We start from the raw sequence: 13,931 nt of genomic DNA on the forward strand, positions 1-13,931 counted from the left end.
TATGGCTGAGCCACCACTATGGACACCTTTGCTCTGGATGACACTGTATTTTGTAAAACTCCCATATTTTGGACAGCTTTAAATGATGAATGCAGTTATGATCGATCTTGTTATTTGAAAAGAAAGCATTAGCAAATTTATTTGTAAAAGAGTTTATCAACCGTATTTTATTCTTTTATTTTCACGTGACGACCTAAAGTAATGGCTGGTACATTCTTCCTTTTGAAACAGCAAAATAGTTTAGAGATTATAAGCGGTAAGAAAGAAATGACTCCGAATAGAGTTGTGAACTGGTCATTCAGGACTCTATAGTGAGGATTTTCCTTCTAAACCTAGTTATGGTGAAAAGAGAAAGAAATGAAAAAGAAAAGGAAGAAAAAAAAATTTACCATGGTTTTTGTTAATTAAATCATTACTATTAAACCAGTCATTATTTTGGGGACGCCACACTAATCCTGCTCTATCAAGTTCTAAGGAGACAATACATCTTTCAATGCTAAAGCCCCTAACAGTACACACATATGGGTGATCAAGCCACAAGCATGTAATAATAAAGTACTGATAGAAACAATGAACACATAAAAACAACCTTAATTAGATAGGGAAAAAGTTTACATCAATTACTCAGTAAGAATCCCCAACTGAGGATCCTTCCTTCCATAGCAAGGAAGCTCCTTTTATAATGAAGAAGAGGAATTAAGAGAAATTGCTTGCTTACAAAGGAGTGGGGATGTCTCCTCCACCTCTAGGAATCTCACAATCACTCAAAAACTCACAAATCTTCCTAAAAGATCAAAACTTGGCTTCTTTGCTATGTTCTTTGCCTCTGTGTATTTCACTCTTCAAGCTCTAATGGCTATTCAGTGCTCTCTCTAGACCTCTCTTTATATTCTCCGCAAGTCAAGCTTAAAAAGGGGTCACTGACCTCGACGTCGCGCTTAGCGCCATTCTCGCGCTTAGCGCGAGTAAGCGAATAATCGCTCAGTGCCAAACTCGCGCTAAGCCTGGAAGGTGGCAAACGAATCGCTGAGTAAGCTGATGACGCGCTGAGCACGTGCCTGCATGACAAATTCCCTTCCAGATTCCTCCTAATCGCTAAGCACATTGATGCCTCGCTTAGTAGATTACACTCGCTAAGGGCATTGAGCTCACTTAGCGAGACATCAACTTTAGCAATTCTTCAAAATAACTCCTTTTTGCCTGAAATTGAAGAGAAATTGACATGAAATTCATAAGGAAGGCTTCTACTGAGCACATATGAAACTAAACTAGAAATATTTACAATGCTACCAAAAATAACCATAAATTGGGTGATTTATATACATTTTGTAAGTTTTCTATACAAAAGTTAGTCCTATAAGACAACTAACAAACTCCCCCAATTGTACAGCTTTGCTTGTCCTCAAGCAAAGAAAGAACAGCTCACTTGTCCTCAAGTGACAAAATCACAGTGGTTATTCATAAGGTGTTTGCTCCAAAGAATTCAATCACATGAAATGAATGGCATACAATGCTTCAATCACAGCTTCTCACAAGACATGCAGCTTTTCAAAGATGTGAACATGATTACAAAGAAACACAGCTGAAATAAGCTAGTAAGAGCGACAAATATCAAGGAAGGATCATTAACCAAAGCCTCACAGCTACTGTTTCACTCAAGCACAAGTGTTTAGGTTATCCTTCATCAACAACCAACATAAGTCTCAATTTTTGCACTTCATCTCATATCATACAGTCAGGAACACACAAACTGAATCTGAAGGACTTTACTAGGCTTGTAATGAGGCTGGGCTGCAATCAATTCATGGTTTTTCTAGGATGCAAAATCTTAGGTTCTAAGAGAGCATTCATCCATAGATCAACCTTTTTATTTTTATTCCAGCTCTATTACTTGCCTTTCCGCACTTAGCTTTTCTTTTTCTTAAATAGTAGCACACACACTTTTATTTTATACGTACAGTTTTTTTTATAAAAAAAAACAATACTTGCTGCTTATTAGATGATTGTGTGCGTTGCTCTTTTCTTACCATTACAAGCTTTCACCCCATAATTCCCCCAAATTTGGGCAAATTTTCTTTGAACCAAAATTTCCTTTTATGAATGATGCTCTCATACAACCTAAGACAAGGTAGAAGGAGATAAACTGTATAGGCTCAAGGTTCAATCAAACAATCATACTTTCAGCTCAAAATGGGTGCAAGGGATAATTCAATCATGCACAAGGTAAGCTTTTTAGCTAAGTGGCTATCTTCAATCCAAACATGGCCTTCATCATCTTCAATTTCACACATTCATTCCATACTCATAGATTCATGAAAAAATCATTACTCAATGTTAGTCGTTTTCTCACAATTAAAGATCACACTCTCACCGGGTTGCAGCTAATGCGTTCCTTCACAATCAACCTAACAAACCAACTAACATTTTCAGTCATGATCCTAATTCCATGTTCTTTCTCTTCTAATGACTGCATGCTCATTCAAGGCATATGATTTATGCATTTCAATTCACTCACATCATACAATTGATCAATTCAAACCAATCACAAACACTGAATTCCAAAATCAAGTATCAACCACTGGATAATATAAATGCACTTTACCATCTAATGCAAGAAGAGGGTTTTTTGCCGAAGGCAAGAACATAATGGCCTATGCGTCAAGCAAGGCTAGCAACTATTCCAATATAGCCTTGTCCACCATCTCCTCCAAAGACATTAGATGCTCTTCAAAGGACTTGAACCTTGTAAGGTTTGATTACCAGTAAAAAGGGAGACGAGGCTCCACATTCTCCTCATACATCAAAGGCAACCAGTTAGAGACAACATTGGTTGCCTTAACCTTAAAGAAGTAGTCCTTGAATCTACATAATGTGTTTGAGTCGAACTCGAACATCTTCTTGAAAGTACTATTCAACGACACCCAGCCAATCTTCCTAATCAACTTCATTTGGAAAAAGTGTGTGAACACATGAACACTAGGTCTAATGTTGAAAAAAAAGGCATAAAATCTCGAAAGCCATCACCATTGCCCAGCTATTGGGGTGTAGTTGGGAGGTCACATTGAAAGTTATTCAGAGGAAGAATCAGATTTAAGACTTCGAACATACACCAGTAGACATAGAAGGGGGACCGCCAGGGGCAGGACGCATGAACGGGTACTCATCCTCTTTGCAAGCCATTAAAGTCATCTTGCGGGTGTCACCCGGTTTGGCCAACTCAAGTTGAATCCACAAGGCATCAACACTTAAGGGATGTTATCGATGATTGATACTTCAAAACATCGTCGTCACCCACTCGAAACCAATAATAAATGAGGGAAAAGATGGTGTCTCGCCACCATGACGATGCTTATTCCACAGCAAAGCTTCTTCACCGTCACCCCTTCCCACGGCCTTTTGAGAGGAAGGAGGCATTATTGTTGTGACAAGGGAAGGTTGTTCCTCTGAAGGAGTCGTGGGAGGTTCCATCCCCACACGGAACCTGGAGCTGCCCTCGCCAACATTGTCCAAGCCCATCAACCTTTCAAAAGAGGAGGACCCATTGCAAAAACCTCACAAGGCACCTCCTCTAACGAGGAATTTCCAATGGGAAATACTTCCCGCTCTACTAGTGGTTGGCGAATAGAACCCCAGGAGTCACTTCTGCCCATACCCAACACAGAGTCAGAAATAGTAGACATAGCGGGGAAAAGAGGGGTACCTGGAGTGAAGGTGAAATAGAAAAAAGGAAAGGGGAAACGGAAGAAAAACCCAATGATTGTGAAGAGCTACAGCCGGTAATCGAAACAATCACGACAGTCGTAACATAAGGCAAATTGTAGAGAGAAATTGTAAGGGGGGGGGGTGCTCAAGTTTGAAAGTGACGAAAACCTAATAGGTAGTCCTTTTAAATAAGGAGAGAAGGCCCCAACTTTTTAGAAACTAGCCAGAGTTGAAACGACTCTCTAAAATCCTGTGCCACGATGTAACCTACAAGAACCATGTAACACGTCTTTAAGACATGTCCTTTCGCGAAGCAACACGTGTAAACAAACGACGCGCGTGCATAACACAGACTCACTTTGAGTTAAACGAAACACCTCTCCCAAACGTGTTGTTAACAGTCAAAATGGTCAAAACCAGGGACCTCTCACATAAGACATTCTAGTACCTGACTCTACCTGAAGGGACATAAATCACCCTCACCCTAGACAACCTATCAACCATAGCCCAGACAATGCTAGTCCAGGTTGGGGGGCTTGTCAAGCCTACAACCCTTAAATTTGTCAAGATTACCACCCTCGACATTGGATAATCTCTTTCACCAACAAATTGGACTTAGAGCTTGGGGAACTTGGGTACAGTCCGGGGTTCGCTAGTGACATGGCGAGTGACATGACATTAAAGTACACACGTCAACACTCCTCGTCAGCCCTAGATCCAAAACGCAGATTCTCCTCGTATAAAGTCAACCCTAGTGCCCAACAACCAGATGACTAGACCGTTATGATTCCGATATACAAGAATCTTGATGATAAGGTTGTTACTCTGTTATCAGGTTGTTATGAGGGTAGTTATGCGTGATCAAAAAGTTGTTATATTGTTATAGCAACCCCGACAAGGGAGGAACCAAGGTTTCATCCATCACTATAAATAATAGGTTAGGTTCTATATTAACTCCAACTCACTTTTTCTACTCATTCTCAACTCACTTAAACACTTACTTGAGCGTCAGAGTCTCTTTTGCATGTACCCCCTATTCCTCAAACAAGGATACCTACAAGTCTACCACTGAGGGGATCACCAGAATCCAATCTGACGACAATCAATCCTAACATCAGACCGACTCCAAATTTTAGTAAGTACAATAAACAATAAAAATATTGAAAAACCATATACACTTATCCAATCTCAACTATTGAATCTTATTGATACATATCAAACGACCAACATATTATACGCAAGATGCCTCTCTTTGAGTTCACACCGTACCCCCCTACTGATGTGTTTGCACTCCAACAACATTGGCCATTGAAACAAGTTTCTAAAAAACCATAAAATGTTCAATATGAAACAATTTCTTTGATGCACAATGACTTGTATCCCGCTAAATCAAGTTTTATATTGTTTACAGGAATTTCCTTTTGTAACAAATAGTACTGCTCTTAAAAAAAATTACTATAGCTTGTGTTGTTTTTTGTAACTATAGTATTGGTACATAATTATTTCACCAAAAGCAACAACAAATCTTCGTCGAAAATCTTGAGCACACACAAAATAAGTATCCTGCTCTCAACATGATTTATTCTCCAATGATCAATTAGAACTCAAACCTTGAACCACTTGATTAAAGAACATAAGTTACTACCACTTATCGACCTTTATTATTTCTGGAGCTTCAATGTTCTATAATAAAACCGGAAAAAAAAAAAAACATATGTAATCCGCATTATACATAAATTGGACGTGCGTGTCCATCAGAAGCTCTCATAATTACAATTATATTAGAATTATGAACAAAGTGGAATACCCTCAATAGTCTCTCAACTGAAGTTCAATACCAGCCAGAAAGATCACTAAAATTAAACATCAAGAACCTTTTGCATAGGAGTTGAACTACATTTTGCTCTTAACAAAACATTACATTACTTCCACGATCAACTACACTGGCTACCAATAAATTTCTATGTGAAAAGGAATAGTACATTCTACAGCATAATCCTATGCAAAAGGATTTCCCCCTATCGAAGCAACTGGTTCCGGTTTCTGGATGTTCCTGTAAACAGGCAACTCAGTCAATGAATTGAACGTGCTCAAATAACAGATACACATAATAGACCACTTCTTTTGCAAAACATTAGAAGAGATAAAACTAAAAGACTACATTGAAAGATACTACATCAAACCTTATATGACACATGCACAACAGATCTATTAAAGATGGAACTCAAGATATAAATCATCTTTGAAAAACATTGTGCTCCATGAAGTTCATTCAGTGAACCACCAAGTAGCCAACTTCCTCTTTCCTTTTGGGATTAGTAAGGAAATCATTCTATATACTGTTTCATAGTCAGAGTATTGGGGGTGACACATTACAAAAGGGTGATCAATGCAAAAGCTTGTAGACCTAAGTGAAGATCTTTCTATACCAGTTACTTGCCTGCCTCCCCCTTGTGAGTATCGGGGGTAACTTCTATATTTGATGAATTAATTGTGCACTGAAAGTAACATTAGAAACACCAAGCAATAACCATCTAATGATCAGTTACAGCTACATTATTACACTTGAATATCTGAATTGTATATTCTAAATGCCTAAAGAGAATGTCCCCATGGCTGTTTATTTATAGTAATCAATGTTTAATTACAGTAATAATCTAATCCCTTAATTGTAGGGATAATAATCAAGTTAAATCAATTACAAGAAGATAGTAACTAACTAGGAAAATAAATTAATAATGTAAATAAGAAAACAATCCTGATGTAAACACCGAAACAATCCTATCAGAATGATATCTTAACACATATCAGAATCATATCTCAACAATTACAAATGCCAAAAATTTGCAATCTTGGTAGAAAGAATGAGATCCGCAAGGAAAACTCACGTAGATATATTTCAAAGACTTAACCAACATATCCGAAAAAATTAAAGAAAAAGAAAAGCAGTGGAAAAAAGGACCATGTATGCAACTTACTGTATTTGTGAACTTGGTGATTGCATAGCCATGAATGACAAACCACCTACATAAATTAAATCAAATTACAAAAGAAAAATAGGATTACAGTAAGAAAATTGTATTGACACAAATATTTAAGTTGCATTTACTAAAGCAATACTGAACACATACTGGATGATTTAAAACAGCAATGGAAATGGAAGTAGGCAACACAAAAACATTTTAGATAAATAAGGTTAGAACATTCATTAAAAGTTTTCAAGCAATACCTTCTCCAGCAGAGGATATACATGAGGTCACCGGGTTTTGAGGAAGCCAAGATTCAGCTATACCACCATGGAAGGTGGCTGGAAACAGGGCATCTGGCAGTGCAGCTTGCAAAGAACCCATATCCAGAAACTGTATTCGAAACACCAGACATGTTACATATAATATAGGTAACCGAAGATAAGTCGTTATCTCACTGTCTCCTATATCCCATGTTCACATTTGTATCTTTTCCGTAGGCAGCAGCAATACCAGAGTATTGGAATCCATGCTGCAAGAATTAATTTAAGGGGGCAGTTGGTGCAAGGAAAAATTTTAGTTTCCCAGGAATCTGAAGTTGGGAATATTTGTTTCCCATGTTTGGTTTATTATTTAAAAATAACATTCCCAGAAAATATTGTTACCTAGGACTTTTTTTACTTGTGTTTCCCACAAATTGTCCCTGAGGGGAGGTGAGAATCTAACTTTTCCAAGTAGAGAAAAAAGTTTTACTTTGGTAAAAATACCACATTGCTCTTATTAGATAATTTAATGTGGTAAATAATTTAAGTAAATGAGAAATTTCTATTAAAACTAAATGAGAAAATCTTCTATTCCAATAATATGCATGGCCAACCAAATAGATTTTAGTCATTCCTAGGAATGGAATCATGATTCCCGTGCATGAAAAAACTGCTCTTGTACCAAATGCCATCTAAACCCTTTCGAGTGTGTTTCTTTCTTGGATTAAAAGTTCATTCCCAGGAATGTAAACATGGAAATGTAACATTCCTATGTTTGTTACAAGTTTTGAATAATTAATCCCAGGTATTGTTGATTTCTGGAAATGTTGTAACTTCCTTTTTTACTATGTTTTCCTATACTTTTATTCCCAAGCGGGATGGAAAAGTGATATTCTCATGGGAACATGGAAGTTATTCTCCAAAATATCTAATGATCCTTCCAATTTTACTTTTATTTAAATTATTTTGAATTTTAAAAAATAATCCTAGGAATATTAAAATGTAACCAAAAAAGTATTAATACCTAGGAATAACATTCCTAGTTATCATATTCCTGGGAATACAATATCATTCCGTGAAACAAACACCTCAGATTTTTTTAACTGTGGTGGAGTTTCAAAAGGTTTCAAATGAAGGAGTTCCTATTCAGAAAATTAAAATGAACCAAATAGAAAGGCTGCAAGTTACAATGCCAAATTGAAATGGTTAAAATCACCAATGAGTTAAAATTTGGCAGAAGTATCATTAGGAACTAATTTTAAATAAACAAGTAGTATTAAATAACAAAACTATACTGGAAATATTAAATAACAGATAAACACCTACTAACTGTCCATGACATACCATATTGTTGTGATCTACATCAGTTTCATAGGGATAATCAAATGGATTGGTTGATTTAGATTTCGTTTCATTATGTTGAATATCTCCCTGAAAGTATAAACAAAATTATTAACCAAAAATATATAAAGAAAACCTACCACTTTATTGAATATAGAAATTCTCAATCAACCTAAGAGCACAAACCATTGGGGGAAGCATGGGTGGGGGATATGCTGAGCCACTGACATGTGATGGGATGTCATGATTATCAAATCGACCAACAGGGGCAATGCCTTTAACTTCATCTTCATTGGATCCCTGATTTTGTTTTAAGAATAAAAAGTGGGTGAGCAAATAAAAAAGGAGTTTGAGAATTTCTACAACATCATAAAACTATCATAGTAAGGTAATACAGGATATAGATAACAACCTCCGACTCTATTAAACCCAAAATATGATTATCAGCTGATGGAAAATTGTGCAATTGTAATCCTTGACTAAGGCCATCCACAAGATGATGATGGTCACCAGAATCTTCAAATGCATTCCATGGCTGTACAAAGTACAAACACATATGAAACCTTGTACAAGTTTCAGTTTATTCAATAACACCTTGAAATTATACCAGGAACAAAAGCAAGGGGTATCCATTAACACAAACAACAACAAACCCTTATGTAAGTTTCAATTTATTCCATAACATCAAATTTCACCAGGAACAAAAGCAAGGGACACCATTAATTTCCAAAGGAGTATTGCTCAAGAAAGCAAAACTAGCCATCAACTAAACTTTCTTATACTTACTTTAGTGTTTTCTGCTATAGCAGAAACTTGTTCTTCTCCATTCCACACACCATCATGCCTTAAATTAGATATAACAGACGAAGGTGCATTGACACTAGAAATTTCAAAAGATGGCCATTGTTGCACGTTTGCATGTGAGGTTGAAAATGGATCAAATCTTTCTTCTATAGATTTAGCACTTGAGGGTACAGTGGCTGGAATTTCCACTTGTGCAGCAGAGGAGGTGCTCTGAGGCATATCAAAAGTTGCCCATCCTTTGTTTTTAGGGACAGATAATCCCAGTGCCTTCCCATCTGAGGTTACAGTAGAAGGCTGCTCTGAAAAATCGGCAAAAAAATCAATAGATGCAAGTTGAGATGTTTGAGTAAGTTGATTCTCATTGAAAGATGGAGCTGCAGATGAAACAGATGATTGAAACAAATCCACTGTCGGAGCTGCAGATGGTGCTGCTGGAAACTGAAAAGGATCAACAGATGAAGCTGATTCCAGGGGTGCCTTGGAGAAGTCCATGCTAACAGATCTTGTAGGACCAGGTGGTCGTGGAATGCCAAATGCTCTATTCTGAAGTGGTTCTGAAGCTTGGACTGGTTCTGAGAAAAAATCAGCTAAACTGCCAGAATTATAAGATCTCAAGGATGAAAATTTGTTGTCTGTTGATTGAGCTGACGCAGTTCTCTGGGGGATGTGTGCAAATTAATGTCATGCAGAGAGAAACACAAGATCAGCTTGATACAAAAATAAGGCCACAAGCACTTGGAAAATGTAATAAACAGAATCATTCAAAGAGAATGCTTATTCACCAAGTTTGAACAATAACACTCAAACTAAACCAATCCTTGGTTATTTTGGAAAGGAAACATTTGAATGTTTGGACTTCACAGAAGTGATAGTTATGAAGACCACATCTCAACTTTTTAATAGATCTTCTCAAAAGGACGCGTATTACCAGGCAGTGAGATATAGTAAAAAACGATCAAGAAATCCATTATTAACAAGAAACTCAAAGACTCAATTCTCTCTGTACTAGATTTGATATATTGATGCCCTGAAGAATTGATCTGACTATCTTTAGAAAATGCAATGCTCCACTTATAAAAAATTTATCCTTCCTGTGTTCATATTCCTATATTAGTATCATGCTACATCATTAATAACTTTCTTTGCATTATTTTACTTGATAATAATGTTCATCCTAAATCAGAAACAGCATGCAGGCAATATATTATTTGATATTTTGATTCCTACAGGAAAAGCCATTTCTTTCTGTGGACAATATTCCAATTCTCTGACAAACCTGCGGAGGACGAATTCCATCTACATCTCTCTTGGCATTGGCATTAATTTCCAGAGATGCATTTCTTGCTTGGGACCACACATCTTCACTTGAACTTGTACCAGAACGCCGCTGATAGGATGGACTGCTAATCTTGATATCCTTATGAAAGTTGGGAGACTGAACATCAGATTTCAATTGTTCGCCACCACTAGACACAGAAAAGTCGGAAATTCGTGGACCAGATCTCTCATTTGCAAATCTGTCATCATACACGTGATCACTGAAGCGGTCAGGACTGTATATAATACTAGACATCTTCCCTTTATAGCGAGCTTTATCTGAACCAGGCTTCCTGGTCAGTGCAGCTACTTGTTTTCCATACCGCCGATCCTCATATTGATAATCATATGGAGGACTTTGAGAATATGAATGATAAGAACTGGCACGCCTAATCTCATCTTCATGAATTCCAGGACTCTACAGTTAATTTCAAAATATAAAATGTTCAGCATTTAACTAAAGGGTGAAATTAACTTGAATTATGAGGATAGTTGTGCAACCAATTATGTCTAGCTGATTTCCTTAGGGATTTCTAAGGCATCATTTACTTCATTACATTCACAAATTTATGCTTCACTGAACAATTATATGCACAAACACAATACTGAGAAAAAGATCTGTGAAATTTATTAACCTAAGTGAAATGAATTGAATATTGCGGTATTATATATTTCTATATTGAATATAATAGTATAATATATTATATTTAGAACAAAGGAAGCACAAACAAATATCATACACCACAACATATATCTGGAAACCCAATAGTTCTTTTGCAGGGGAAAAATGGCATATTAGAAAAAGGAATAAGCTATACCAAGCTTAAGAAAAAATGGTTATTCCAAGAAACAAATAAGTATCTAAGAATATATTGCCTGTGCATCTCTTGGAGGCTTTTCCGAAGACTTCGTCCCAGCATATCTTCCATCCACATACACACTCCTTATAAATTCCCTTATTTTATCAACATTGCTGCAAAAGCATAACATGATAATGCCACACAGTAAGTTATAAATATTAATAAAGATAAATAACAGCTTAGTTAAATAGCTTTAACTGCAAACCATATAACTATACCTGTTATCTGGCAGCCGCTGTCTCTGGAAGTCCCAATTTTTCAAATATAATTCCCTTGCACTCTTAAATCAAAGAGCCACAGATAAATCTCAATTCAACAAGGAAATAAAGGTAGCTACAAATGAAGAAGATTGCCATTGTCAAAAAGAAGAAAATTCACTCTTTTACCTGGTTACCTCCATTTTGAAGAGCATCAACTTCTTGTGAAGTGAACTTTGCCATTGACACAGACTTCACACGATGAGTAAATTCACGACTGCATGACATAAAATGGGTGATTTTGAGAATCTCACAATATCACCAAATATAGAACTACTACCACAAACACAACCAAGCCTTCTCCAAGTAGGTGAGGTCGTCTAAATGGAATGAATATTAAAAAGGAATAATTATTAATTAAATTATATTATAAAGAAACATAATTGGTAAACATTAAACCATGATACACAAGGACATACGATATCATTGTATGAGGAGTAACAACATCACAAAAAAGTGTAGCTATGCTGATTATAAGATTAATTCAGATTAAATAAACATAATTTAATTTATTACACATAGTATTCAAATATCTCCTTTAAAAGACTATTTTTTTTTTTTATTATGAGGCTTTCTTTTTTTTATGAATTTTATATCTCATGTCAAAAATCAAAATGACCAAAAGTAAAGCAGAAATTTATAAGAAATCCATTTTGGAATAAAATATTTTCTCATATTATTCTCAACTATAGGTAAAAAGAAAGAAAGAAAGAAAGAAAGAAAGAAAAGAAGAAGCTGAGTTTGGTTATCAAAATTATGTATGTTCATGATATTCAACCACAAGAGCACCTAACATTCAATAACATTGCAAACATGATGCAACTTAAAAGTACATATTTATATAACAATTAGTTGAAACTTTACATCAAGCCTGTTTATTTTTCTCAATCGAAATCCCAATCACCTTTGAACATTCAGGACTTGACAAGCTATAACTATAAAAAGTAAGCATCCTTCTTCAGAGAAAAAATATAAAGCATAAGCTATTAGTAAAATGAAAAGGAACTCACTGTATTCCACTGCATGTCATACAAATGAAAGTCCAAAAACTCGTACATACATATTGTGGTCCCTGTACAAATAACGGCATATCCATTAACTAGAAATCATCTCATAACAAAGACAAAACGTTGATAAATTCTTTTCTCAAATACTCATCAAGAATGTTATCATATAAAACCAGAAAAAGAAAATCACATAAACAATTTGAAGTCTTCTTTAGTATAATAATAACCTTTTGCAAATGCTAGTTATTAGGCTAATTTTGTCTAAACTCTATAAATCATTGTAATTCTGGGAATCCGCAGAAAGAAAAAAAAACTTTAAAAAGTTAAAAGTTAAAATCTCGACCTCAAATTCTTCAAACATTTTCCACCCTTCTCAGCTCCAAACAACTATCCCCACTTCAGCGCCGAAGGCTTCTAAGAGTTTTTAAGCTTCTAATTATTCATAAAACCCAAAAACCCCAAACATAAAAAAAAAGGTAATGAAACTAAAACACACTTTTACCAAACCAAAGAAGAAGAAAAAGAAAATCAAATTAAAAAAAAATAAAAAAGTTGAATTTACCAAGCTGTTGCAGTTGATACATCTTCGATTCGGCGGAAGCTTCATGAGACCTCTGATAATTTTCTCGTTCCTCTCTTCTTCCTTTCTGCTTCCCATTTCCGAAATACCAAATCAGAAACACAGAAACCCTAGAAACTGCAAACGAAATCAGAGCGAGAGAAAGGAAAAATCGCAGATATTCGAATTTCGGAACAGAGACCGGAAATTTTCCACCACCGAGAATCGCGAAACGGTAGTGGCAGCGTTCGATCTAGGGTTTTGGGGATTCCTGAATTGGCGAAAGGTAGAAGAAGATGAAGAACGCAAAAACGCTTTGTGATTTTGTTTGGTTCACATTAAATGGATGAACCAGGGAACAAGAGAATGCAAATAAAAGAAACGTTTGCTTTGTCCACATTTTTAAATTTAAATTTTGTCGGAATAATTTTAAATTCATTAATGATTAATTCTGTTAATAGTCTTTTTATTTGACAAGAAAGTGAGAAAACCATGTTTTTTTTATTCGATAAACCATATTAAAAAGCAAATACTATCGAATTTTTTACACGGCATTAGGAAAATAAAAGTTTATCAACAAATATTTATTATCTAAAAATTATATAATCAATAATTGTTGACAGAGTGGTAGCTTTAAACAAATGGTTTAGGTTCTATTGTTTCTAAAATGTCGATCTCGGGTGAACGTAATCAAGATGAGCTTCACAATCTCGCCACTTTGAATACTCTTTGTTATGAGGATAAGAGAGAAACTTATAAAATAAAAGACTTTAACACTAATTAATTAGATTTAGGTGAGAATAAGAGATAAAAAGGGTGAGATAGAACTTATATAGATTAGAGTAGGAGATGTGG

At 35.6% G+C, this 13,931-nt stretch overlaps 1 protein-coding gene across 2 annotated transcripts; it reads right to left on the minus strand.

The window, feature by feature from the left end:
- Positions 1-5,431: 5,431 nt before the first annotated feature.
- On the minus strand, positions 5,432-13,675 carry LOC100794964 (probable ADP-ribosylation factor GTPase-activating protein AGD14). Of its 2 annotated transcripts, XM_006604011.4 has the most exons (14): positions 13,279-13,482; positions 13,080-13,164; positions 12,521-12,582; positions 11,640-11,727; positions 11,472-11,533; positions 11,270-11,366; positions 10,353-10,811; positions 9,059-9,733; positions 8,685-8,807; positions 8,459-8,572; positions 8,276-8,362; positions 6,932-7,061; positions 6,681-6,726; positions 5,432-5,755 (listed from the first exon to the last, which is right to left on the minus strand). In XM_006604011.4, exons 2-14 carry the CDS (start codon positions 13,122-13,124, stop codon positions 5,701-5,703), a joined length of 2,043 nt encoding a protein of 680 aa, XP_006604074.1. In that variant the 5' UTR covers positions 13,125-13,164; positions 13,279-13,482; the 3' UTR covers positions 5,432-5,700. The 2 variants fall into 2 exon arrangements, with proteins under 2 accessions (XP_006604074.1, XP_003555100.1); XM_003555052.5 differs by having other exon boundaries at positions 13,080-13,675.
- Between the last annotated feature and the right edge of the window lie 256 nt (positions 13,676-13,931).

This window comes from Glycine max, chromosome 19, assembly GCF_000004515.6.
Source record: "Glycine max cultivar Williams 82 chromosome 19, Glycine_max_v4.0, whole genome shotgun sequence".
In the NCBI taxonomy this organism is placed as follows: Eukaryota; Viridiplantae; Streptophyta; class Magnoliopsida; order Fabales; family Fabaceae; genus Glycine; species Glycine max.